Source organism: Amblyomma maculatum, chromosome 4 (assembly GCF_055883805.1).
Source record: "Amblyomma maculatum isolate TAMU_Amacu chromosome 4, ASM5588380v1, whole genome shotgun sequence".
Lineage (NCBI taxonomy): Eukaryota > Metazoa > Arthropoda > Arachnida > Ixodida > Ixodidae > Amblyomma > Amblyomma maculatum.
This window is the reverse complement of record NC_139347.1, coordinates 24967834-24995569: the sequence shown is the minus strand read 5'-3', so window position 1 is coordinate 24995569 and position 27736 is coordinate 24967834. Positions and strand designations below refer to the sequence as shown.

The following is a 27736-nucleotide window of genomic DNA, read 5'->3' as shown; positions in this document are numbered from 1 at the left end:
TCAGCTAATTGTCATTCAGTAGCTGTTAATTTCAAATTTTGATGCAACGGAGCCACAATACCAATAGGTTTATATTTACTGCCATTTTAGTTGCTGTAGTGCTCTCCCCTCCTTGCTGTCCTTTATGGCCCTTGTGTACCCCTTGCAGTCTCCATAGGCCTTATTTCTAGAAGTACAATCAATATGCAGAGAAAGCAGGTGTAGACAGCAATGATCAAAGGGCATCAGTGCTCTACCTGGCAACCTTTTCTGAAGAGGACTTGACTATCTTAAATTGGTAGGCAGAGATAAGTTGTTCCTCTTGCCTTTTGTTCACTTTTTCTTGACAAGAATTCCATCTTTTCTTGTCCTCTCTTTTTCTTTGCTCTTGGCCTCCCATAAAGCAACATAATATATAGATGATTTCATTGGGGTAACATTTCCAAATAACAAGTAAAGTGAAGGATACATGTACATAAGAAGAACAATTGGAAACATCTGGTGCAAAGTTCAGTGCACAGAAAGCAGCTGAAGCTAGGAGGGAAAAAACAGGGGATCCTTTTCAATTTGTAATTTGTGTCATTTCTGGTCCGATTTTTGTCCTTTGTTGACACTGGTTGGGAGCTTAGAACAAGGCATTAATTCAGTAATTAAACAATATGCTTCGTACGTACCTCCAGCACATCATTTTGGTCAATGTCGAAATCTTCGCAGCCACCTTTGTACAGGTATTGCATGACGAGCTGCAGATTAGAAAGAAAATTTGTAACTACCACAGGCTGACTGAGCATAAATTTGAATGCAGTCTTCAGCGCGCAGTTAAACTGCCCTTAAGGAATTCTCAACGAATTATATTTCACCTCTTTGCGTTACTGCTAACATTTAATGCCATGCTTCTCTTCCATGGCACTTAATTCCCTCATGTTTCCCACTGTTTGCAATGGTAGTGCAGAGACGTTATGGAACAAGCTATCTACAACTAGCCACTGGGGGCCGGTTAGAGAGTGCACAATGTGCAGTGAAGGACAAAAGTAACTGACCTCCCCTACAAATTCTCAACTGTGCCGCATAGCATGGGGGTATCACCTGACAATGCACTCGTGATTTTGAGACCAGTGCACTGTGCAGGTCTTAATATCGGGAGTGCATTTTTTCGAGTGGCGGCCGCATGCAGTTTGGAACTTAATTGAAGGGGAGGACAGTTATTCTTGTCCTCGATAGTACTCCTCTTAGCTGCAGTCTATCCAATGCAGACCTTTGCCTCATCTGCCAGGCTAAAGGGGATCGGTAACTGAGTTCTAAGGACCGCAATTTTTGGGTCAGCTATAAAAAATTAAGCATTCAAGCCATCTGATTCTGCTGTCCTTTCCCTACTAAGACACTGGGAGTTTCTGGTGGGGAATTTGGTCAGTAGAGGTACTTGTTTTTACGTATCCCAAAACAGAAGACTTAGGCCCAGAGTTTACTGGCCCCTGTCACACTCCAAAGGTATCGAGCAGATGGCAAAGACTGGTGAGCCGGCAGCTACCAAACTGACACTTCATAGAACTAAGCTCAATTCTTGAATGAGGAAAAACAGTAGCAGTAGTACTAAGTCATTTGAGGTGTGTTTAAAACATGGATAAAACACATACACACTGCCACGCAAGTACCACAGATAAACTTTCCACATGAAGCCTTGAATGAGAGTCTATCACAAGCTTGAAAACGGCTGGAGACATTGCAGTATCTGAGCTGAGCTTCCAGAATATCTGAATATAAATGGATTCATCATCAGGTACTAAAAATGCAGTTTTTCGATTTTAAGGTTGTTCACAGTTACCTTCCTTAAAGCGGAGTAGAGATTGATGAATAAATTGCATCTCTAGTCATCGTTAAAATTTTAAACGCTTAATTGCAAAAAAGAAAAATGCTAGAAAACAGGCTGTCTTTTTTTTTTTCCCAAAAATTCTATAATGAACAAATGCACACATACATTTGTGACATGCATTTTTGTCTGGTTAGAAAGTGTTGTAGTTAACAAAACTTTGTTTCATAATGTAGAATCATGTGCATCAAAAAGTATGGCAATGTTTTTCCTTTCAAGTTGCTTAAATATGAATGGTAAGCCAGTTATTCTCAGAATAACATAGATTCCTGAGTGTCAACTGCACGCATGCGCACCCATTCGCCAGTCAGTGTTGCACTGTGTTCCACCACTGCACGTAATATTATTTAATCTTATAGAAGCAGATTAGACATGCCGCAAGATTTTTGCCGCACAGAATACAATGACATTGTCTAGAGACAACTCAAAATAATATAATGCAGTGATTCAAAATCAATCAACATTCCTTCAAGCATATCTTTTGCTTCTGCATCACAAGACATGTTGGAGAGAGCACAAACTACACAAAAAAATACAATGAACACTTATGAAGATAGGAAACGCTTAGCAAAATGCCTCCATGGCAGAATATAATGAAAGTATCAGATGTTCGCCAAAGAACATTGTTCCAGTAGGTTATCTGTGATTGTGAAAGTGAAATCAGAATTGTAGATCACCATTCCAAAAGTACAGGAATATACCAGTTAAGACGATGGAAGATCTTTCCACAGTTGCAATGTATTCTCATAACACATTTGATCAGTTGTCAGTCTCTTTTTTTTTGCCTATACCTTTTGAAACTTCTAGTGGTTCTGTTACATAGACGCACTGATGGCCTGATCTGATGGCATACCTGGAAGATGTCATATCGGATGTCATTGATCTGGACGACAGGAGTGGTGCCCTCAGCTGACTTGGAGGCCAGCATGGACTTGAAGCGTGGCGAGGCATTCACCAGAATGATTTTGTGTGCATAGAAGGCGCGCCCTTCTACACGGAACTGCACGTCCGACATCTCTGGGTTGTTCACGTATTTGGGATCTGTTTGTGGGAGGAGATAAACATGGCTGTCATAAATTTGGCAGTATGTGGCTTTGAATGAACTCGAATTGTTAGTTGTCAGTTACGTTAAGTCAAGCTATTTTATTATCCAGCTCTGTGTGCCGTAGAGCTGAAAAAAGAAGTAAAACTTTGGTATAAATCCTGACTTCAGTGCCTCCTTCATTTCGTGATGAGCAGCTGCTAACCTATTGCATATGAAGGCATAATATGTTTCCAGAATCATTACTGCACTTATAGTACAAGCAGCAGCCTGGCATACCAAAATTTCTTCAATGTATGCAGCATGTGTTAAAAGCTTCTATACAATCTATAAAAAACGACATAGTGCAGAGAGTGTTCTGAGCCTTCTTCGCCATAGGATCTCAAAGTCTAGTGTTCGTTTAGTGTTCCCCCAGTTAAAGAAAGCGCGCCAAGTGCAACCTGTGCCATTATCTATACTGGAAGCCAGTGTTCCTCTGTAATAAAGTAAGAGTCCAAACAACCTGCCATTCCTCCGAGCTCTCCCCTCATAAAAAACGTACTAAAGCAGCAGTGATGTCAGTTCGTGATAAAAGGTAGTTTGGAACCCGTCGGGCTTCGCCAACCAGATGCACCAAAGTCTCAGTTGCAGGATTACTAACAGACTGAAAAGCATGTTCTGATCTGGCGTACCGGCGCTTTTGTTTGTAAGCTTTTCCTAACATATGTCGACATATCACCAGCACTGTTTTCAATGCAGTAAAACCTCATTAATTCAGATTTACCTAGATTGGGGATTAATGTCCCAGATATCTGAAGGTCTGAGTTAATGAATATACCCATGAAAAAAGAAAAACTGCTAAAAGCTGTTTGTACCATGTCAAATTTATCCGGCGAAAATCTTCACGGTGGTTGCCTGCTTTTTAGAAAGGCTGCTCAGTCGGATGCTTAATGCTAGCTAAGTCTAGGGTGTCAGTCAGAAATTATAAAAACTTCTAAAGGCCTCTGCAGCCTTCTTCATGGTGCGACATGATAGTGAAAGCTCCTCACATGTGACGTCTTATGAGAGGAAGCTCCATTGCACTGCCATTACAATACATGAAAAGCGCACAGTTTTGGAGGGCAGGAAGGACGGAAGAAACATGCGGCAATGAAAGCGGAGGAAACGCATCGACGTCAGAATGGTGATGCACCTTAAGAAAGGGAAACCAAGCGATGCGTCAACTGGCGTCCAAAATGGCACACAGCTGTGTGTCGCTGGTCGCTGCAAAGCTCAGAAAGCAAAACTGAAACTATGCAACTGTGAAACTGCATGATTGCTTTCTATTTTTGCAACATCTCAACACGGCCCTCTATACTGGAAGCCAGTCTGAATTCTGATTAATAAGTGTCCGAAATCATAGCCATACATTGGCATTAGCCTGAACCATGCTTGCAGTGGAAATTGTCTAGAACAGGATTCAGTTAACGAGGTTTTTGTGCAGTCCAGGTTACAATCTGATAAAGGAAAAAATTATTTACCTATTCTAGCTCCGCCAGAAAGGGACACGTCTCGTATTTCCTTGATGCTATCTTCGCCATAGCAGACGGAGAAGATATCCGCCAGAAGAAGTGTAGTGCCTTCATTCTGAATGGAAAACAAAAAGAAATAACAAAATTACTGACAACAGAGTTTGGTGCTACTGTTGCAAAGGAGGCACAATAATAAATCATATGCGTGGCATCCCTTGAATGCTTTTGGAGTAACAAAGCCTTTATGTTTAACGAAAGACTACCCAGAAAAAGACTGACCTTGCTGTGCCTAAAGATGGAGAAGAGAAGGGGTAGGCAGTCTTCTACAAACTGCGTACTGCAGTCCTCAGGCCAAACATGCAAGAAGTCTTGTAGCAACTCATCGATTGTGTTCTCAAGCTGTTGTTCATGAGCCATGGTCAGCGTCTGCATCCAGCAGTGTAATGTCCAAGGAACACCTGTCAAGGAACATAAGAACATGAATACCCAGCTAGTTTGGCTCTCCGAGGTAGAAATATGATGTTTGGTTTTTCTTCCTACAGCGATGGAAGAAACAAACCAAGTGCGTGGGGGAAAGGGGCCAAATGACAGTGGCCAAAATGGTTATTTGAAAAATGCAGTCTTTACAATGCACTGATGAAAGAAACTGCACAGTCTTTCATACGTTACAGAGAACAAGTAACTGATTACAGTCACTCCATCTGAAATTAAGGAAAGTGATCTATTAACATTACATTAGTTTTCATCCATCCTCTATCAAAATACACGGACGAGAATGGGCTTGTGCAGCTTGCTTGATGGTGTATATGGTTTGTTGTAGTAACATCTGTCAGCCATTTCACATGTAATTGTTTTTCTTTTTTTTTAAGTTTTCATCTTTTTCCTCTGCATTTCCTACGAAACACATAAGTTATATGGTGACAGGGAAGAGTGTATCTATGTTTCCACCAACCAGAGGTGTGTTGCTTTGACATACGAAGACGAAGTCGTCGTGCACCACCTCAAGGTCACGCAAAGCATCACGTTTCGTTACTGTGTGTGCTCCGAGGGGAAAGACCTTAAGTTCACTAAACATGAAATTCCATAATGCTCTTGTGGTGGAGTATGATATGCCACATTGCGCCTACCCCTCGAAACCAATGCTGCTCAATGGCTCAACCGACGAACTACGCTCAGAAACACATCATACTACAAGTAACCATTCACTGAAAAGAATAACTGGATTACTGAAGGCGTTACACCTTACCAAAAGTAATCACTAATATTACAAATGGAAGGGTACTAATAAGCACAAGTGGGGATTAAATTCTACAGCATGTGAAGAGAGGGTGTATTTCGGCTCTGCAGCTTCTGCGCAATTGCCAGAAAAAGTTTCCACAGAACATATTTTTTTTATCAAAGCTTAACAATACGAACAAGCTACCTCCCAATTGTGCATTTAGGTTGCGATCACAGTCACCATTGCCATTGTGTTAGTTGAACATGTATTCACTACTGACATTCAGTGCCTTTTATTATAAGGAAAAACCAAATGCTTGTACGAATTAGATGACTATTGCGAGCTTCCCAGAAGCAACTATACTAGAGTCGCGTACAATCTTTCTTCCTGACTGCAACACGCTGTTCCTATCATCTACCAATCCTTCAGAAGAAATTCGCGTCATTTTCAGTAGCATACCCAACTGCCTAAGTTACTTGGGAAGTACACGCAAAAGTGTGCATAATACAACAGTTCGTTTCAACCGCTATTGTACAAGTTATCGACATCAATAGGGCAACTCTACAGTAGAGAGAGTGGAGCTTCATTAATTATAATTCACTCATTTAAACCTTCAGTTTGTTGAAAATTAGCTTTCCAACCGTGGAAAATCTAATGAACTTGAATGAGAGACAACTAATTGATATTACGCGTGACACACAGAGCAGTGGAACTTCTCTGGCTCTGTGGCAAAGCAGCGGGTGGCTGCGCACCAGTAACCATGGCAACTGAGTAAGTGACTGTCAAGAGGCAGCGGTTAAGCAGTTTCCTGTTCGTGTTGTGTACACAGGAGAGTCACCATTCTCTGCCGTACTCATGTGGCATCGCTTGCGTCATCACCGTCGCTGGCCTCAATCCACTCCAGCGTGGGCTTGTAGCAGCTTTCTCCACATGCCATCAGCCCACCAGGACGAGTTGTGCTTTCACCACTGGTAAATAATTTGTTTTCTACTAATCACCAATTTTTTTCTTTATTTCGAAGGGACTGATGTCTGCGCACTGAAAATAGCAGCATACGAAGCTATACATGCCTTTGGTGCCGGCTGCCGCTGGACACCACTGCCGAGCCTGGGATCGATTAACTATAGTTAGTTTTTCTGTCCCCAGTTTGTCATATTCAAGCAGAGGCAAGGGGTGCTTGGCCACGGTTCTACGTATGCGTGAAAAGCCATAGCACCGCTAGCATGCCTTCATTGCAGTTATCCACGCAGAGCAGTGCATTGACAGCTAGTTCCCATTCGGGCTCCCTAAAGCAGAACACCTTCGAGCTGAAATTATCAAGGTTTGATGCAGATGTGAATAAGATGACCAGTAAGCAGTTGCAAATGTTTAGCAGTGCAGTTGCCTTCCATTTTATCACGACCTTCAGACCTGTTTTGTATGCATGCTTCCACTGTTGTGACGCGGCCTTCTGCATTATATAATTAGAAACAAAGAAGCAGAAAACTCACAAGCTCATTCAATGTTGCAGTGCTTCGAAATACTAAAGAGTACGCACCTATGCTCCGCAGATCCAAGGTGACTTCGAGGTACCCATTCTCTGCACTCTGGTACATGGCTTCCTGTAGGGCCTTTATGTGAGCTTTGCTCAATGGCTGGCCTGCCTTTCGTTGCTGTGACTGCTGCCCACTTCCTTCAAGCTCTTCGTCTGGGTTTGAAACCTAGATAGAAAGACAAATTGAGAAAACGTTGCTCCCATTGTAAACTTGCTCTAGAGGCATTCATATGCATTACAGTCTCCATCAAATGCACTTTCTATGAACAGGTAGCTTCATGCTGAATAGCGCAAAGGAGAGTACAAATGTTCCTTGCGTTAAGAAATCTCAAATTTTTGCTGAGAACATGCTAACATAAATACTTGAACAGAAATCTGTGAAAGGTCTTCAGAAGAGAAGAAATTGTAGATGTGGCACAGGGATGCATGTAGAAGTCAACTTACACAAAACAAAGACCACAGATCGATGATCTGTTACTGTTTTCCTTCTGGCAACCGATCGCAATGACACCAAAAATATGCAAAGCTCCTGAATTACGACGCATAGAGTAGTAGGAACTAAAAAACATATTTCCTGCCCTTTCCGCAACGGTCAGATTTAGGGATCTCGCTGGGGTAGGGGTCGTACTCCCACCTCCAAACGAGAAATTTTACGCATAGGCCATTTTTGTTGCAATGAATAACATGTCCAGACCTTATAAAAGAGTACTGTACAAGGGTAGAGGGGGAGCCTCAGTTCACAAGCCGAGCCAACGTTTCGACAAGTCAACTTGTCTTCATCTGCACTTGTCAAAACATTGGCTCGGCTTGCGAACCGAGGCTCACCCTCTATCCTTGTTCAGTGCTCTTCCATAATGTATAGCCATCTACTTCCTTTCGTTCTACCCTGGATGTTCAGACCTTATTGCTCTTGATGGTCCTGCGGTCAGTGGTTCCGGGCGCTGCGCCTTCAGCCAGAATTTCATGTAATGAGAGCACATCCCCTTGGTCGTCGGCCTCTGGCAGAGCCCGATGTGCTAGCAGCCGCCGAAGGGCGCTGCGACGACCGTGTGCCGCTGCTACGGCTGCCGCACCATAGCAGCCACGCGGGTGAGCACCGCCATAGCTTTGAGCATCCAGAAAGGGTGTGGCGCAGAATGGCTTGGCACCATATGACAAGAGCAGACCGATTAGCTCCAAATGGCCTGTACGGAAGGGTAACAAAATTAGTAACAGCACTTACTGAACCCTGAGAGAAGCAATGCAGTTTTCGTTGCACGGGTGTTTCACTGACCCTTGTGCTGTTCAATTTATAGTCCATTTATGCATTATTTTTTGAACAAGTGCACATTTTGTTTTCCTGAAGGCAGGCTTCTTTGCTTGCTTTAAAGTTGTGACAACTACGACACATCAAAAGCTAGCATTCTTAGCAAATGCTAGTAAGCTTTATTTCTTTCTTTGTTTCTTGCATCCTGGAGTGATTTTAAGACCAAGCAGGACCATAATGGTATAGTATGCCAAAAAAGAGAACCGGTGCCTTTTGGGATTTTCAGTGTTCAAGAGAAAGCTGCCATTATGTCTCTTTTCTTCTAAAACAACGAGGACAGGTAGGAAACTGCCATAATGGATTAGTTAGCATGAAGTCTTTTTGATCAACTAAAAAGTAGAAGACGAGCGCTTACTGAATGCAACAGCCAACTGAAGTGGTGTTTCTGTCACTTTCTCTTCGTTCGGAGCGTCGCTTCCCTCCACATTGGCCCCCTTCTCCAGAAGGATCTACACAGAGGATTTCTTGCATCAACATTGTGCGAGAATTGTACAGTAGCAATTCAAGCACACAGACACACAGGGTACACATCAAACAGAGTCCTCGGAGGGCGCCTTGAAACGCCTACCAGTATTGGCTAAAAGGGAGCGCATAGAGAAATGCGTAGCTCACCCTAACAGTGGACACCATTCCCTGTGTGGTAGCAAAGGTGAGTGCAGTCCAGCCCTGCACCTCCGGGATGGCCAGAGGACACTGGGGCGTACAGAGTGGGGCCTGCACAAAAGTGGCTCACCTTCAGCTGCAGACAAAGTAACTGAAAAAGAAAGCCCTGCCAAAAAACAACCGACACGTCTCCATCGCATGCAAGCTTCTTTCATGCTGTTCCGAGTTCAATGTAAACCTTGGAACAGACTCAGTATTTGTCAAGGGGTTTGCTTCTCAGTAATGCTGTGTGGTTCATTATGCATTGCTGTGTGTTCATAATCTCCAAATGTGAAAGGAACTCTCACCCTCTCTGCCCCTTCTTCTCCACCCCCCCTCCAATTGGACGCTACTAGTGCCCTCTAAGCACGCTTAGAAGCAAACCTCAGTGTACTTTTGTTTGGAAAAGGCTGTAGTTACCAGCACTCTATCACAAGCTACAAAATCGTTATTGTGTTAGAGTAAAAAATGCTTGTGCGTCCTTGGATTCACCATGGTACCGAGAATCCACAACAGATAGCTTGAAGTTCTGCTTGTGAGTACAGTAACCACATTAATACAGCCTTAAAGGGACAGAGAAAATGTTTGAATTAACCGAAAATTCAAATTGTCAAATGGGCTCGAAAAAACTGCCAAAAAATGCTTACATTAGTTTTTTAATGAACACCTGTATAGCAATTGTCTGCATTTGAAAATGACGGTTTTTCCCACTTTCTTCAAGTGGGAAAAGTTACACATATTGTTGAGAAAGTTGAAGTAGTATTTCGAAATCACAAAGTAGCTCAGCTATCCTCTTCACAGTGCGACACATTTATAGTGTTAGCTCCTCATAAAGCAGCCCCGTTGCATTTTGAGGATGCTTCACCGCATGCTCATGCGATGAAGCATGGTGAAGCATCTGGATGAAGGGCGCTGTGCGGTGAAAGTGCACGTGACCAGAGTGCAGTTTCAGTGTACTGAAAGCATCATGTAGGCGCACACGAGGAATATATGCGGAGGTGTTAGAACAGCATGACACCATCCCAAAATAAATTCCAGGGGCACACTAAAGTCTGCTTAGGTGCAGTAATGCAAAAGCATTTTTCTTACTGCTGCAGATTATGTTGCTGCATGTTAGCTCCTTGATGCCTTTACTCTTTCTCATATGCGCTTTGCGCTATGAATCAAGGGTAATTTGATGCTCAAGTATGCAAGCGGTGCGGCACGTATAGAGCTTATTCACGTGACGTCATTGCAGCTTTACTGGCAACCATGGCACACACAACACTACATCGGATAAAGGGAAAGAAAGAGAGAGGGCCTACGGCGAATCATGACACAGCATCGGTGAAATCATCTGAGCTCTTGTTGGACGGCGTTGCAAACGGCGTCTCAAGTGTCCGACAAATGAGCGGCAATGAACAGCGCGCAGCAGGGAGGACGCCGGTAGACAGGCGCCGAAACGCGTCGGAAACATTTTTGTGCGCTTTTAGTTTCGAACCGTCCAACCTTATGGCATCTCCACAATACAGGGTTGCCACAACTACCGCCTGCTAAACCTGATAGTGAATAGGGTCTATAGGCTCCCTATAGGCCCGAGGCTCATTTGCTGCTCCCTGACAAAAGCTGCATGAGACTGGTGTGAGGCAATATTTTGTATTAACCTCGCTGGATGGTGAAACGCGTCTAACAAGAGATTCATTATCTTTGTTTGGTTTTGAATTTTTCATGTGCAGATTTTGAATCGCTTTCATTGCTCGCCATAACCAATACTCTGGAATAGGCTTTTGAAATTTTTTTTTCTTCGTGTCACTGCTGTCCTTTCCTAGGGTGCCCTCCAGAGTCATTACGCTAGATAAGGGGAATTAGAAATGCATTTACGGGCAATGAGCACATCGTAGACTTTTGCGCATTCGACTGAGAAGCGGAAGGATGGTGGTTCAACTTCTGGCGGTGACAGTGACTTTTTTTGAAGCAAAAGCCTTTAATGGCTCATGCTGTTGTGGACAAAATGTGTCCTGCTTTTGCTGCGGCTCTGATTGGCCTAGGTGGGATGATGTCATAGAGGTCTCGACCAATCACAAAGCACCACCACAGTATGCGCGAATGCGTGCCTTATATGACCATATGACCATATGCCAATCAATGATCAATTACTAATTAATGACCAATTAAATGATTGATTGATTCTAAACAAGTACTAAATAAGTATTACATTAATTAACTATTGACTAATTAATTGAATGATTAATCGATTGTCTACTTAATGACTAATTAATGCCAGTTGCGTAGCAGAATGCGGCACTCAGGCTTTCGCCTTTCACTACTTAAGTCGCTAAAGTCCCTCGTAATTTTTTTAAAGTGCCAATTTGTGCGGACACGTTTGATGGCAGGTTTAATGACAGGCTCTTATCCACACCGCTCATGAGGCAAGAAATGTTTTCGCATTAAAATTCGATAACAGTGAGAGCGAGTGGCTAAAGAGCGCACCCGATCGCAGCCGCAGGATGGCGTGAAGGCAATGAAAGTACAAAAATGCGAAACCGAAACTATATATGTAACAGAGTTATATTTCGGAAATTGGAAGCTTCCGATCGTCGTCGCGCCTGCTACAAAGCGCACGAAGTGCGCGGCTACCTCTGCTCATGGAGTTACGGTTCGAGGAAGCCTATTCGCTGTGTTCGCGGGTCGTTCCTCGACGCGATCCCCCGTTCGAATTAACTGAAGCGAGGCTTCCTGATGTTCTAATTAATGAGCGCCCGACGCCAGACTTACATGGACGTCGGCCGGGACTGCGCTTGTAGTTCGAATTATTAAAATTTCCGAATTAACGAAATTTTACTATATAGCGATATTTAATGCTACGAAGAGAGGCAACATTAAACGAAACTATATGAGCACCTCGGCGTGTACGTCAGCTCCTGCTTGGATGAGCATCCTGGCAGCGGCCTCGTCTCCTCTGGCGCAGGCGAGCATTAGCGGCGTCAGTCCGCGCTGATCCCTCGTGTCCAGTCGCGTCGATGCCGGAAGCAGTGCCAGCGCCTGAGATACGACACCTGCCCCAGCACCTGGCTGTCCGCACAGCGACAGCAGCCTGAACGCCAACTCAGTTTGGAGCTGGCGAGCCCAGTCTTGGGACTGAACGTCGTCCACGCCTGACGCGGAAGTAGGCCGCAGCAGAAGGCGTTCCTCGTGTAGCTCACTGCAAGAGAGGGAAGGCGTGTTGGCTTGTGCCGCACGTTCGCCGTTCGTGCACAAACCAGCGAAGAGCTTACAGGTGCACTGAAGAAAAGCAGCGCAAATAGACGAAATGAGAAAAATGCTACCTCGCATGGCTAAACCAATGGCCTTGCGAAAGCGGCAAGACGATATTGTTAAACAGCGCGTTTAACATGCTTCGATTACAGTCTCGCCAGCCTCGTGGTCAGCTCCAGTGTTAGGTTCGTGTTAGGCTATTTTAGGCTCATGCCATCTTCGGCCTCTCAGGTTAGGATGCCATCTGTTAGTGATATGCTGTACGAGCAAACAGCCTGCGAAAGAGAAATGACCTCTCTGGTGGCTCAACAGCTGGCGTCACAGTTGCTATGGCAACCAGTGAGAAGGCTGGCGTCAAACCTCGTAATAGCAAAGGCTATGCCGGCCGAGCTCCGACCACGAACGAGATGACCTTGAGGAAAGGAATGGCTGAATGTAATAGCTTTAGATATTCTATAGCTGTATCTTAACATCAGCACACCCTAGCTTACTACTTCCAAGTAAGCTCACAGAATAAGGGCAGCCCATTGTACCTGCTATTCACAAGAAGGGAGAGAGAGAGTAAAATGTTTTTTATTCAAGGCCAAATAAAGACTTTATAGATGCTCTTCCGCTAAGCCGACTAGGTCGATTTCAGCTGCCAAACTGATAATCATGCTCAACAGCACTAATCTGAGGGCGTCGTTTTCGAAGAGTGTCAGGGCCAGTTAACGCCCAAGTGAACTGAAGCAGTACGATTTATTCGAGAGAGTTGATTAAATTTTTTTTTGAATTTGAACATCTCGCTATTTACGCTGCTTTATTGTTCAAAACACTAGCATGCACTTGCCAGCATTATCCGACCATTCTTGCCCCGAGATGCTCCACTTGTTTGCATTGTTTAGGTTAAGTAAGCCAGCGAACCTAGCTAAATCCCATGCCTCTTTCAATATAAGCAAATAAAGGTACTTACCCGATGGCCCGCACGGGGCAGTCGACACCGGGCAACAGTAGGCGGGCGGCCTGCATAACGTCGTCCTGGTCCACAAGGGAAGAACGCCGGTATTCGGCGTGGGCGTGTGCCACCCGTACCCACTCTACCAGAGGAGGAAGCACCTGATACGGTCTGGGTGACAAAAGGAAAAACGTGGCTAGCAAGCTTGCTGCAAAGCGCTAGAGCTACTGACTATTAATTAATCTATTTATGACCCACAACACCCTTGTAAGGCATTATTCCCTAGAGAAAGAACCGACAAATGTGGAGGAGTCGACAATCAGCAGCCCGTGCATCTCTACAAAGAAGTATTAGGCGCCTAATTCTTGCCGAGCGCGTCGAAGAAGAAAAAAAAAAGGGGGGGGGGGGAGCGTGCTCTCGCCTCCTACATTAAAATTTTAGCTATTAACGAAAACTTATCGGTTAAAATCCGCAAAAACTGTCCAATTCTGATACAGGCGAATTAAACTTTCGCTTTGTCTTCAGAATTACAGTAACATCTATTGTGCATAAAAATGAAAATTTTCACTGCAGCAGGAAAGACGCTAAATGCAACGTGCCCGTGGGATATACAGAAGTGTAAATGAGCACAACACAAGAGGACCATTTCACCTCTCGTAGATAAGCTCAGGCCCTGCAGAGCGTCTGGACGATCCATGTTCAGCGTGCTCGAGCTGCGAACAGCGCATGTAGTGGTACAGCGCGTGCACCGCTCCGGGGCCCCAGCTCAGCGGGGGGCGCTGCGATCCTGTACGGCTTCGGTACAGCTGCGTCACTGCTCCGAGAAGCTCGCCTGCACATCGCCGCGAGAACAATTAATGCAGGCCCCTCAATGTGAGCACGGTCGACAATCTCGCGTCAGGCATAAGATGTGCCAGGAGAGCACGAGAGAGAAGCACGAAGGTACGGGGCGCCTCACTCAATATGCATCACAAGTAGGTCCTGAAGCTGCGACACACTGAAAGCTGTAGCAAAACTTTACTCACGTCTTTCTAAATGACGCTTCATTTGTGGTTGATTTATGGGGCATCCAAAAGCGACTCGGGCTATTGATGCATGCCGTAGTGGAGGACGATAAGTTCAACTTCCCAGGTTTCACTTGTTATCGCATAGCCAGCTACACAGAATGGCTGGCCTTACGCTCTACGCATTTTTAGCTTCACGACAGTATAAACGGCGCCCTAACGTTGACAAGAGCCCTGCGATGGAGCACGAGGACATGCTTCTCTGCTCTTATTCCGGATGTGCCCGTATACTCACTCAGCTCCGCAATGCTCCCGACGCACGTTGTGAGGAAACTCTGTTCGTGGGCATCGGTGCTAGTGCAAGAGGCGGCCCGGTGGTGGTCATCCTTGGGTGGTTGCTGGCCTGACTGCTGATGCTGGGGTTGCTGTACCTCGGGGCCCTGGCCGCGACCGCTGGAAGGCTGTTGCGGCCAGCGGGGCATCGACATGGCGCCTGCGCGCAGGCACAGACGCAACGACGCGTGAGCCATTTGGCTTCTTTGTGAGCCATTCATGTCAGCGGATTCATGCCACCCACTATCACAGCGCTGCCGCAGGGCAATTAGAACCACACTTGTCATGCACAGCCAAGAACGCACATAGCACAAATGTTACGGTTTGAGCCGTTATACGGAGTCACGGCACGACTGTACTAAAGCGTGAGCCGTTATACGGAGCACACTCTGAGCTGTCGCTTAGTTGAGAAGGTCGCCTATCTAAGCTTCCAGGAGAGAAAGATGCGAGAATGAAGCAAGTCGCGGCGATACGAGTGAAAGGTAAGCGGATAAAATGGCAGTAAGTTGTCGCCGGCAAAGGTACAGGAAGAAGAGGGAAAACACTTTTAAGGGCATGATGCGACAGAGTAAGCTACATATAAAACCCCTGCTTTAACCAAGCTGTATGAACGTGCTTGCGTGCCAAGCTGACTCGGCCTCCAAGAGCACTGGAAGGTCTTATTCCACCTTCCCACCTGAAATGAACAACCCTAGTTGGCAGCTCCTCCCAACTTTCTGATGTTGTGTGGTCTCTAAGTCGCAGAGACCATCTGAGAATCAGTGCTCAGCTGCCACCTGTCAACGCCATCTCCGTGGTTTTTCACTCACAACGCCGGCGCCAGATTTTCTGCGTGACAACTGCTGGTCAGGAAATAAAAAGAAGGGAGAAAAAAGAACACGAAAGACTGCCAGCGCATAGCGAGGAAACGAAGGAAGAAAGAATGAAGGAACTCTGCTTCGAACAAAAAAAAGGGAGTAATTACTATGGATGTCAATGAGTAATTAGTCGCTTATTAGAAAAAAATTACACAGGTTCAACGCTGCTGAACCGAGTGTGGGGCGAAAGCTTTGGCTGCGGGCGACCGAGCGTTGCATCGAACACGCATCAAATTTCATCGGCATTTTAGGCGGTGGTGGTAAAGGCGTTTATTGCATCTAAATATAGGGGACACTTAAGCTCCGCCTTTAAGGGTATGACGCGATAGCGTAGGCTAGCCCACATATAAACCCGCTTTAACCAAGCCGTATGAACGTGCCTTAGTAGGTATACTGTGAATATCAGGGTCCTGGCAGGCTGATTCTGACATAACCGTCCCATGTGAAACGAGAGACAAAAGTTGGCAGCTCCTGCCCCGGTGCCACGCCGACTGCTTGAAAACTTACAGCTGCCGACAAACTTCTGGTGATACGACCTTCAAAACATACCCACTTAATGCTTACGCATTGAAATTAAAGAGCACTGCAGAATCTGCATTGGAGTAATGCGAAAGTACGGATGCTGCTGTTGGTTGCTTCTAGCTGCTTAATTCACTTCTTGTTTATCCATCCTAGTCTGGTACTTTCAAATTGCGCACCAATCCCTTTCTATGTCCTTTTTCAGCTCTACTTCCGGTTGCGTGACGTCACATCCTCTACGTGACATCAATTCACTTCTTGTTTACCCATTTCAGTCTTTAGTATTTTCAAATTGCGCACCAATCCCTTCCTATGCCCTTTTTCGGCTCTACTTCCGAATGCGTGACGTCACATCCTTGACGTCACATTAATTCACTTCTTATTTACCCATTTTAGTCTTCGGTACTTTCAAATTGTGCGGCAATTTCTTCCTATGCCCTTTTTCGGCTCTACTTCCGGTTGCGTGAAGTCACATCCTTGAAGTCACCTTAATTGACGGATTTAATTAACTATTTTAGTATTTTCAAATGAGGCGCCAAAGCATTGGCTAATGAGACCATTTTCACCTTTCTTTTACATTTTGTTGCATCTAATTAATTACCTAATTAACTTATTGGCCTAAGTAATTTTTCGGACACAAGATTGCATCACCCTCTATCGATTGACACCACTCATTAACCTCTGCCACTTCTCACAGCTGCTGCGGACACGATTTTGCGTATCCTGCCTCTAATTAATTATCTAATTAACTTATTGGCCTAATTATATTTTTGGACACATTACGTCACCCTCATCAATTGACACCACTCATTAACCTCAACCACCTCTCAATTACAACTGCTGCGGACAGCATTTACATTTTTTGGCTGTAATTAATTACCTAATCAACTTATTGGCCTAATTATTTTCACGGACACAACATTACATTACCCTCTATCGACACCACTCATTATTCTCTACCACTTCTCAATTACTTACGAGTCACAACTGCTGCGGACACAATTTTGCTGACGCTGTCTGCCGACGCGGCTTGCGGATGCGGTCTGGGGACAGAAATCTGTGAACATAGCGTAATGCTTTCGCATTAATAAGAGCTGCCAACTGCCGCTTTGCCCGCTGAGGAGCTGGCGGAGCCTCCGCCGCCACGAGGCTCCAGCGATAGCGTGGTGCATGACGTCGTACCCTTCGGCGCCCACCGAGCAAGAGCGAGGAACGGTGGGCAATGAAGGCATCGCAGCAGCGAGTGCATGGTAAACACCAAAGCATGGTGTCAGCCAGAAAAAGTAGAGGGAGGATCCCCAACATTTGGAATACCATTTCGTACGAGGTTCGTGCATGGAAGACCACAGGGGAGCGAGACCGTATAGGAAGCATCATTGCGTAACAGCGGCGTCGATTGTTTAACTGAATTTAGCCTTTTTGCTTTTGCTGCAAGAGGCTTACAAGATTTCTTATTTATTTTTTTTTGCACTGGCAGATGCCACATCTGTGACATCATCCAGAAGAGCTCATATTTTAGACAAACAGTATTCTTAAGTCGCCGCCAGCGAAACACACATGTATCTCTTCTACAGGAACACGACCATAACGAGGCTCACTATTTGCGCTTCTCTAGGACATTCCATCGACAAGAGGACAATGCGACGAATTAAACGACTTCGCTCTAAAGCGGTTAATGCTGTACCCACATAATAAAGTGCGAAAAAAAAAAAAAAGAAATGAGCGAATTGTCATTGTTTAGGGTAGGACATGGTGTCGAGATAATAACTATATATAGGCAGCTCAACGTCATGCTTTTACGATGCAGCTATAGCTAAAGCGCATGGAAGTGCTACACTTCTCTATATTTGAGACAACAAAAACACCCCGAGACCGCAGCGGGCCACCACAGAGTTTTAAAAGCCCCTTTTCCCAGAAAATCCAGCACCGGGGTTGTCGGCCATGTCAACGATAGAACACGAGCATGCCTTCGCATGACCACGCGCAGATTGGTCGGCGGCTTGTGTGACGTAGTGAGACCGCATGGCATGACAGAGTTTGCAGGCACTTCAGTGAAATACTTTGCGGGGCATGTTGGTGGATCGTTTCTAATATTTCAAGCGCAGCAAAGACGGCAAACATATAGAGAGAAGCGATAGAACATGTCCTGTCGTCTCTCTATCCATATGCCGTCGTTGCTGCGTTTGAAATATTAGAAGTCTGCAGGCCCTGCACACTTTCGCTTTGCCATAGAGAAGGGAGGGTGGGACCGAAATCCAGCCCTTCAGGACCTTTCGATTGAGTCGCGCTGCCTTTAGGCCACGCAGACACACTCGTACGGCTTAGTTAAACCAGTGCTTTAATCCATGTCGGATGGCCTTTCATGTGATGTGGTTGCTTAAGACTGTACGCTTATGAGTATGTAAGGGAAAACAGGGCATGCATTTAAAGATTAGTGATTACGTTAGCAGCAAAGTGAAAGTAAACGAAATCGGATCTGCAAGGGTATCCAGTAGAAGCTTCAGTGTCTCCCCTTCTTTCCAATGTTGTTCATTTTAGCGGAGGGGAAAAAAAAAAAAAAAAAGCTATTGCAGCAGTTCCACTTTGCTAAGTGTACGTTTTTATTTCTGAAGGAGCAGACGATTGTCCACAGCTTGCTCTTACTGGACAGAATAGCACTCGCACCACGACACTTCGTCATTGCGTATTCGACGACCGGCCGTCTTCAGTAGGCGTGGCCCCCAGCCAGAGTATTAGTACATTGTGCACGCACTGTATGCAGGGAGTGCTCCCCGAATACAAGACAAATTCCTAGGAGCCCGTCGTGCTGAATGCGTAATAAAGTCGCGCAGAAGCAGTTATCCGCGGTGGGCGGAGCTGGAAACGGCTGTCTTTGCCCTGCCTCGCTCGGCTATCTATACGCCCGCTCCAACACAGCCCCCAGGCTGCGAGTCGAAGCGAGCCTAACGTAATCCTCTCCAGCCGTAATTTATTACTTCTTACTAACAAGCTGCTGAAGCGGACCCCCTCCGCTGGTAGAAAGAAGGTAGTTACTGCGAGGTATCATCGGGCTTTGAGACGAAGAGCGCGAAACAACGCATACCACAATCCTACGCCGCCAGCACGCGTCTTACATTCGGTCGAGGTCGCCGTATGTGTACAGAAACTCGCGCTGCCCCAGCACGCACCAGAACACGAAGAGAAGAGCATCTTATGATGCGAAGACGATATTTAAAGAACGGTAGGATAGAAACGAAAATACAGCAACCGCAAAAAAACAAACAAAAAAACAAAACAACAACAACTGTCGAACATACACTTGTTCGCGCTCGTGTATCGGAGCAAATTAGAATTCAAGAGACGAGAGCCACTTTTTATCAAGCCTGAAACCAGTTCGCCTTCCAGTTGCATCCAGATGAAATGCACTCCGCGCGCACACATATCGGCGATGTAGTCGAACTGAGGAGGAAGAAGAAGGGAAGATAACACAGGAAAGCCACACCAGACGAGCAAAGCGAAGTACTATACAGGAAAGAGAAGCCAGGGAAAATTTTGGCCAGATAGAAGCCAGCAGGCCGGGTACAAGAAGAGCAGCGCTCTCCCTCTCCGAAAGGAAACGAGGCAGTGACGCGCCTAGAAGAGAGTGGCGGCGTCCGTGCCCCCTTAGCGCCGGCCGTGAAGATTACTCGAGCATGCCGACGGCACTGCGTGCGTGCGTCGGCGGCGGCTTTGGAGACTCCTCAGTCGTAAAGATCAGTTCGCGTGGAGGCCATACGCTTTGGGCCCGTATCTTTATATATACACTACTACGCCGCTGATGTTTACGTTTCTTCCTCCTTTTTCTCTGGACGACAGGCGGGCGCGTGTCGCCGACCCTCTCGGAAGCGGACGGCGGAGTGAAGGAAGGGAGAGTGCGAGGGAGCGAACAGTAAGTTGTGGACTACTATTCGAAGGCGCCTGACGACGAACCCGACCAGGCTCAAGGCCTTTGGAGTTTTTTATTTGGCGCTCTTTTTCTACACAGTTTCACTTTTGATTTTAATTCGACTTCGCCGGACAACTGATATGGCTTCAAAGAAAGGGCTGCGGTGATGTAGTACAGGACACTGAATCAACGCCTGGGCGTTATCTTTCTCTGGACAAAGGCAACAGCCGCAGTAAATACAGGAGCGTAGCAGCGCATCGCCTCTCTTACGGTATTTTCACAGTAAGGTTCGGCGGAAAGTAAAGGCAGGAGCCATCTGTGGACAACGCACCACAAATAAGAGGGCTGTCTTCATATATGAACACGATCACCCCGTGCTGAGATAAGCCACTCACAATCTTTACAAGGGCTCTCGTGCTACAAGCTAAAACGGGAGAAGAGAGGCGTATCACTTACTCGCCTCACCGTCAGTTCAATGCACTGCCCAGTAAAATGTTTTTGTTGCACTTCATCTCAATACTGCGTACTTTGCAAGTTTACATATCGGACTGCCATTTACATTTCTATCCGTGCCAGTCTGAACAACTCCCGCATGAGGGTCGACGATGTTTGCACACTTTTATACTGCATTACTGCCTCTCGAGAGGCTGTGGCATCGGTTGAGAAACTCGGCAATCCACACATCCGGTTTGGTAGATGCAGGCGCGAGCCACTCTCAACATCGAGATAATGCATATCTGCTGTGAAATTACCCGCGCACTTCTTCAAGTCTGCCTGTAGGCATTTCACGGGCAAGGCTGTAGTTTAATACTTCTTCCAGACGAAAAGGCCAGGATGGGAGAGACGGCAAAGGCCGCGGAGGCAAATCCAGCGTCGAGATTCCTCACCGAGACTAGCCGCGATTCCTCAGAGTTCTTTTTTCGGTAGAAAAATTATTTGGTGACTGACCACGTCAAAAAGTTTGACTCATGTTTTCGAGGCCAAAAGCGTTCTCCAGTAGTAACATCGGCAACCCGCTAGCGTGTAGCGTGCTTAATCTTCTGCGTCATCCAGGATACGCAGGCCTCACTCCATTGAGCCAGGTGACCTCGCAGGCGGTCATTATACAGGGTTTTGAATATTTGGGGGCTGGGATTTAAAACATTCCTATGCAAAATCTACTACACCATTCAAGCTGAAATAACGTTCACAAAGTAGCAAAATATCGTCTACGTTATCTGATAAGTGATTCAACATCGGTACTTGCCCTAGATTTTCCGAAATCGAGAAAAAACTGCTCTCAGCGGCGTGCACAATTTTCGCAGAAGAGGGTCGAAAAGCTATTTTAACATGGTGCGTCATCTGTCGGGCAGCGAGGCAAGCGCACCAACGGCCGGGATGGAGCTTGTCTCACTGCTCGACAGATGACGCATCATGTTAAAATAGCTTTTCGACTCTCTTTTGCGAAAATTGTGCGCGCCGCCGAGAGCAGTTTTTTCTCGATTTCGGAAAATCTAGGCAAGTACCGATGTTGAATCACTATCAGATAACGTAGACGATATTTTGCTACTTTGTGAACGTTATTTCAGCTCGAATGGTGTAGTAGATTTTGCATAGGAATTTTTTAAATCCCAGCCCCCAAATATTCAAGACCCTGTAGTATTCTGCGGTGATGGTATGAAGGGGCTAGCAGACGTGCGATGAATTAGCGGCCTTATATGTAGGGGCTTATTTAGGGAGGGGTAGGTAGTTGCCCCCCCCCCCCCCTCTGAGAAACGTTACTTTGAAAAATCATACTGAACCTCGACGAAAATGGTCCAGAGAACACGTGGTTCAATTGGACCTTCATCTCCCCCCCCCCCCCCCCCCCCCCCCGCGCGCTTCTTCCCCCAAAAACCTCTTTAGGGGTGACGTATGAATCCGCCCCTGAGCTGAAGGCACCCAGCATTTAGATAACCGTCGTAATGGAAAAATCAGGAGCTGCGGCATATAAGATACTTGAAGCCGATAGCTTCGACTACCTAGAGAAGCACTGGATTAGAGTTGAGACCAGTGCTTACCCTACTTCCGCTCTCATAGGGGCTGTACACCTCTTGTTCTGCTGATGGCACAGTTTCTTGATTCGTAACAAGATTTCCTTTTTTACTTTGATGACCACCAAAAATTACTAGGGCCTCTCCTCTGACCTCTACCCCGCTCCCATTTAAAACTGAGACTCTCCTATAATTTAAATTCTTGAGGAATGGGCTATTCACAATAAACAGACGACGCTACACCGATGCCGCCGCCACAACTGCGCTTGCTTCTGTGGTTGCGAACCTTCGAGGACGTTTGCCCGTTTGTGGTCTTGGGAATGGTCAGTTCATTCGCGATTTCGGACAATAGCTTCTCAGTGCGCGAAGGTCGACTGCAGTGGTTGGTCTCTCAGGAATGCGCTATTGAACTCAATGACATTTCTCGCAAAGAAGATGCAGTAATTTGACGATTAGATATCGTGCTGTTCGACAATAGCACACAAGCACCGTGAGCTCTGTGCCAATGCCCCTGTCGGCAGCACACACTTTCGGCTTGAAGTCAAAGCTTCTGCTGGAGCCACTATCTTTACTTATAGTTCATTGTAGATGTACTTTTATTCATTTCTCCACTTGCGTTAGCTTTTCTTTTTTTTTAACATCTTTACATTAGACATCCTTAGTTTAGCGTTACCGGTTACCGCTAACCGTTTACCGCTATCCCTGCGAGCGTCAGTATGCATGCGCAGATCACCCTGAGGGCGACAGATGTCACCACGCTCCCATCAAATACCAGCGGACTCTGCACGCAGGACTCAATCAGCGTGTGAGCCATTGTTGTTGTGGCTGTAGGAAGAAGGAAAAGAAAATGCACGGGGCCTGCTACTGGCTCTGTGGCTGAGCCACCTCCGCTGCCTCGTGCAGATAGAAGAGAAAATAGAGAAGAAAGAAAAGGAAGAGGGAGAGAAAGCCGCGCGGCGCAACAACAGCCGTCGTCGACCACCGAAGCGGTGGCGGGTGCAATGACGGCCTACAACAGATCCGCGTGAGCCGCTGACGGCGCGCGGTAGCTGTAGACGGCGGCGGCAAGTGTAGCGCGCTAAGCTAAATTTTTGTATCAATTAACACGTGGCAGCGCAGTGATATAGTGGCCTGATTGATGCAGGTTAAAGTCTTTTAGATGTTTCTATAAGTACGAGTCTATTGGGGACGTCAGCTCCAGTCGGCAAGCCCGTGCACTATTGCTGAAACCCCGCAGATCAGTCAGCTAGCGCGCTCGTTGCATATTCAGGGGAATGCATCGGGTGGCAAGAATTTCGTGATACATTCTGTAAATGCAGCAAAGAAATAAAGGGGAAATGAGGGACTTCTTTATGAGTCAGTGGTTACAAGCTCATTGCACAATAATTTCAGAATGCGCCCCGTTTGATTATTTGTAAACACTCGCATGATATACCCCTCCACAAAAGCATGTGCGCGCATTTGCCGACACTGTCGCCTTTGTGATATACCCTTAATCATGACTAATTGAACATTGCAAGCTTATCTCCTATTTCCCTTTTTACAGCCGCGGGAAAATTATGTCCGCAGCCAGCGCCACTCATCTCGGTTTCTTTACATTCAGACATCGACTAGCACTGGCATACCGAATGATGAGTTTAGTGATTGAAAAAGCACAGGTTGGTCGGAAAGATGAACATCTGGCCTGCTACTCTGCGCTTGGGAATGTTATGAGAAGAATGAATGTAGTGATGGGTGATGATGTGGCGAGAAGAGGTATGAAAAACATCGAGCTCCTGTTATAGCCGATAGCTAGCCAACATAAGGTGAAGTGGCACTTCCGGTATACTTTCGGGGATCCGCAAGCCCTCGAAACCACATTCGGACGAAGGCGGAGCGGGAAATAAAGCAGGAGGCGGGGCGGACATTGAGGGAATTGGCTCTGCAGCGGGACCACCGCATCGAGAAAAGCAAAACGTTCCACACCGCCATACCTGCAGCGTGGTAGCGCCCAGGCCTTCGCATTTCGTTCCATTTTCTTTTTCTTTTGCGTTTTGTTTTGCTTCCGCGAGTGCGCGATGTGCTCGGGGCGCATCCGGGCTTTAGTCGCGATTTTGCGCAGGTGGAGGCCGCTGGTGGCGCCCCGAGTGTAGCTGTGGGGATACGTCGCGATGCGTCGTGGACGGAGAAACAAATTACAGTGATTTGTGCCTCTCTCCCAGCCGGCGCAGCTCGCGCTCTCGGCGGCGTCGTCGGCCGACGTACACGGCGCCAGCCACAGCCGCCGTCGGGGCGACGTCCGCGGGCGCCTCCGTAGCAAGTGAGCGACCGCTATCGCAGCCGTGGCGGCGCCTGGCACACACCACGCGCTGGAAGTCGGAGCGCGAAGCGAATCGCGCGTGATGCCGGCCGCGCCAAATGTCGCAAGAACGCTCATGAGTTGCACCTCGTACGATTAAGCAGGCGGACTACAATACGCCATACAAAGGCAGAGCGCGCAGCATTTCGCCTCGTCTCGTAAGTCTCTTCTCTCAATTGTCTATGAAAAACCCCTGTCTTCTTCAATGTCAGCTCTAGTAAGTTTTAGGAAATACTCTGGCACCACCTCTCGGCAGCGCCCGAGTCACGCAGTAAGCGAGATGCAAAAAGAAATACTCGGAGTACGTGGCCAGTGTGCTTAGGCAGGTACCAAATGAACCCATAAACTTAAAGAAAAAACGATTCTGACACGCAGAACAGCACATTACGTTCCATATCGAGTGCACAGCGAGCGATTTTCTTCGAGACTCGCCTAGGACATCGGTGTCATACGCCGAAGCAGAATACCTTATGTTGACCTCCTGTACAAATGATAATCTCTGTCAAGCTATAAGCGCGCTAATCTAGCACCGAGAATGGGAAAAGGCGTGCGAGCTAGACGATGGCTGCTTGAAGAGGGCATGCAAGATGCTTGCGTTGCTTCCTTGCTGCTACGCCGCCCCTTTCCTTTTCTCCCCCCTTTTTTTTGGAACTGAATAAACTCCACTTGAAGCGCTTTCGTCAGTCGTTATTTCTATCAGCAGGCGTGGACCAAGATTCTTTCGTGCAGTGTTTCTCATTTGGGGCCCGCAGACCGCAGAGTACGCGAAACCTTCAACCACGTCAGACGCACAGAAAAATAAAGGTCGCGCGATAGCTCTAGTAGAACGAGATACAGTTTTGCAGGGGTAAAAGCACGGATGTTCAAAGCCGATTTTACTTTCCCAAAGCGAAAGAAACGCGAGGGGAGCGCGGAACGGACAGCGCGGCAAGAGAGAGGGAGCGTCTACGGCGTTTGTTGATGCCGACACCGGTGAAATTCGAGCTAGCGAAATGCATGCCGGCGCGTCACCTTTTCCTTGCGCCCTCTGCAGGCCGCGCTGGCTTATCACGCGCGCTTTTCTTAGAGCCCTCTTGACGTATTCCCAGTTTTGCAACCCGCTCCCGGAATCGCGACAGCAGTCCTCCGCACAATATCGCCCCCCCCCCCCCCCCCTCTTATGCCCCTCCCTACACTTCCACTGGTCCACAGGGGGTCCCTAAGGAGGTTAGGAGTCCCCAACACATCAATGGCTGAGAAAAACTGGACTAGTGCTTAACGTTCTGTATTATATGCCCTAGTGCACCAGTACGGCTGATCACCTACTCATCTCGATTCTGCTCAAGAGACCGAGGAGGACCGTTTCTGAAGGGAACCTCTGCAAAAGATACTTTAAAAGACTCCTGAACCTTTCCTGTAGCAGCAAAACTTCGCTGAACATAGAAGTGAGGAACCCACTGAATATACAGCAGATGTATAAAAGGTCATAGCCAGTCTGTCGCAATCACGAAGTTAATGCCGAATTATGGCGGCCTTGTGACTCTGACTGGATTGAGAAAAGGCTTTCACTGTTCAGTCTTCAACCCAGGACAGAGGGGAATTAAAAACGGTCAGGAGCGGAACGAGAAAATTTTACGAAGAAAAGTCAGTCTGAGTCAATTTTCTAACGAAAAAAGTCCAAAAAATACATCGTTAAAATGGGACCACCCGCTCCTCCCCCCGCCTCATCCAGGAGTGACCTATAAATGAATGTATAAATCTGCCGGACACATGACAGTTCACAACACATCACTACACCGATCCCGACGCAGTTCAGCTATTGGTAAACCGCCCACGTCCTGATTCCATCCTCCTGACAAGAACTCCTCGTATAGCAGATAGAGACAATCGATCGACGCACGGGGCACAGGTTCAGCGTAAGGGCATTCAACTACCGTACTCCCTTCCTCCAAACTCCCTATCAGGCAAATCGCTACGACCTCCCATCACTGCACCCAGCGCAGAGGCTGCGGTGTGGTGCCACCTCCCAAGCTGGGATGTAACCGAACATCACGTTCGTTTCCTCCTGTTACCCCCACTGCGACGGAGGATTGCCCTTCCCTCTTCCGCACCATACGAGCATGCTCCGCCAAACCTTCCCTTCCCCTTTCTCCTTATTTCGGCTCAGCAGCATGGCACCTGCACTCAGCGCTGGTGACCTCTCCGACTAGCGACTTCTTACCAGGGCTCAGGCAGCGGTGTCGGCTAGTGGGGCCCTGGACCAAGGGCACCACGTCTCATAGGTGGCGAAATAAAATGTTTTTCACTGCCATTTTCACAACCTAGCGCGAATGACGAGACAACGGAGACGAGACTCAAGAGCTGAAGAGAAAACAGGCTTATGGGTGCAGTACAGACACAAGCTGAAAGGCAAACGAAGTCTTTTACTTTTGTACTATTTGCAAACGGTCTTCTCATTGGCATGTTTGCACACCTCGTGACGAAGCCAGCATATGTTTTAACGTCTTACAACAAGGCGGCGTTGTTTTCTAGTAGGTAATATTTCCGTACATACGGGTGTCAAGTTTATGGCGAGTCTGCATGCGTCCTTTTCTACGCCTGGCGTCCACTTTCTGCTCCATTAAAGAAGTAAGACTATAATTTCAAGGATGAAGGAAGCCTCTATCACTTCTGAAAAGAAGGCTTATAAAACGGCAGATGGGAAAGAGATCCCATCTATGATAAATGGCACCGGTGTCGTTGCGTCGTGTGACTCGTGAAAGAAACCATCTTTTGCGTTTTAGGCAATTACAATTCCATCAACGTATTGTCTGAGAATGTGGCTTGTGTGGTTGCAGTATTTGATTTCTTATGAGGACCGGCTAAACAGACCTCGAAAATCTCCCGATGTCGGCCTCTTGCTGAGAAGGAGAATAAATAGTTTGTTTCTTTTTTTCCTTCCGAAAATAATTCAGCATTGCAGACGGTGGCTCCTAAGTTCGAGCAGGCCATCAAGCACCGCGAGTTCGAGCTTCGCGCAAGCCGATGCCTCGATCAGCTGTCGCGTACCACACGAGCACTCAACCCGTCCCGGGGACCTGGGTCGCGTGAGGAGCAAGGATCCATCCACAGCTTCGCGCATGAAGTGAAATACGCGTAACCAGCATGCAAATGCAGTGCTGTGATTACTCGCGGCGACCGCAGGTCTGCTTTGAGAAAGAGTGGACAATCAATGCAAGGTGTGCTTGGCGGGGATCGCTGAACCCCACTCGACAGGCAAGTCGCAGGAACCCGAGCACGCGAGCTCGATTACACACTGGTCTGCGCGAACAAAGGGGCCAGCAGAGTAGAACACTAGCGTAGGTCGATCACTCGGAGGGGTCCAGCTCTCCTGGTCCCTCTCGGACTGTTGCGCGAGCGCGGCGGTCGATGCGGTTCCGTATTCTCGCCCAAATTCACCAATGGAAACTGGGAAACCGGGGCGCAACTGTGGCCAAATGACAGTGACAAGTCATCCGGTCACCTCTCCACCGCCTGAGGTGGAGAAAGGAAAAGGGGAGAACA

The 27736-nt window shown here is 47.0% G+C and overlaps 2 protein-coding genes across 6 annotated transcripts in view; one reads left to right on the top strand and one right to left on the bottom strand.

Moving 5' to 3' along the window:
• Positions 1-27736, bottom strand: part of LOC146190522 (ankyrin repeat and BTB/POZ domain-containing protein 2) — a 99476-nt gene that overhangs the window by 589 nt on the left and 71151 nt on the right. The window contains 12 exon segments of the mRNA XM_084600921.1: positions 654-722; positions 2700-2887; positions 4388-4493; positions 4658-4836; positions 7135-7297; positions 8032-8315; positions 8793-8886; positions 9050-9151; positions 11960-12260; positions 13266-13418; positions 13899-14079; positions 14547-14744. Of these exon segments, the coding sequence (XP_084457047.1) occupies positions 654-722; positions 2700-2887; positions 4388-4493; positions 4658-4836; positions 7135-7297; positions 8032-8315; positions 8793-8886; positions 9050-9151; positions 11960-12260; positions 13266-13418; positions 13899-14079; positions 14547-14744 (2018 nt within the window).
• LOC146190524 (uncharacterized) overlaps positions 1-27736 on the top strand; it is a 92229-nt gene that overhangs the window by 20071 nt on the left and 44422 nt on the right. For 3 of the 5 annotated variants that reach the window (XM_084600917.1, XM_084600920.1, XM_084600918.1), the window contains exons 2-3: positions 6427-6568; positions 19795-19867. The exons of 1 other annotated variant lie outside the window; for it this stretch is intronic. In XM_084600917.1, the coding sequence (XP_084457043.1) occupies positions 6427-6568; positions 19795-19867 (215 nt within the window). The remainder of the gene's footprint in view (positions 1-6426; positions 6569-19794; positions 19868-27736) is intronic. One more of the 5 variants, XR_014706551.1, reaches the window with a different exon arrangement.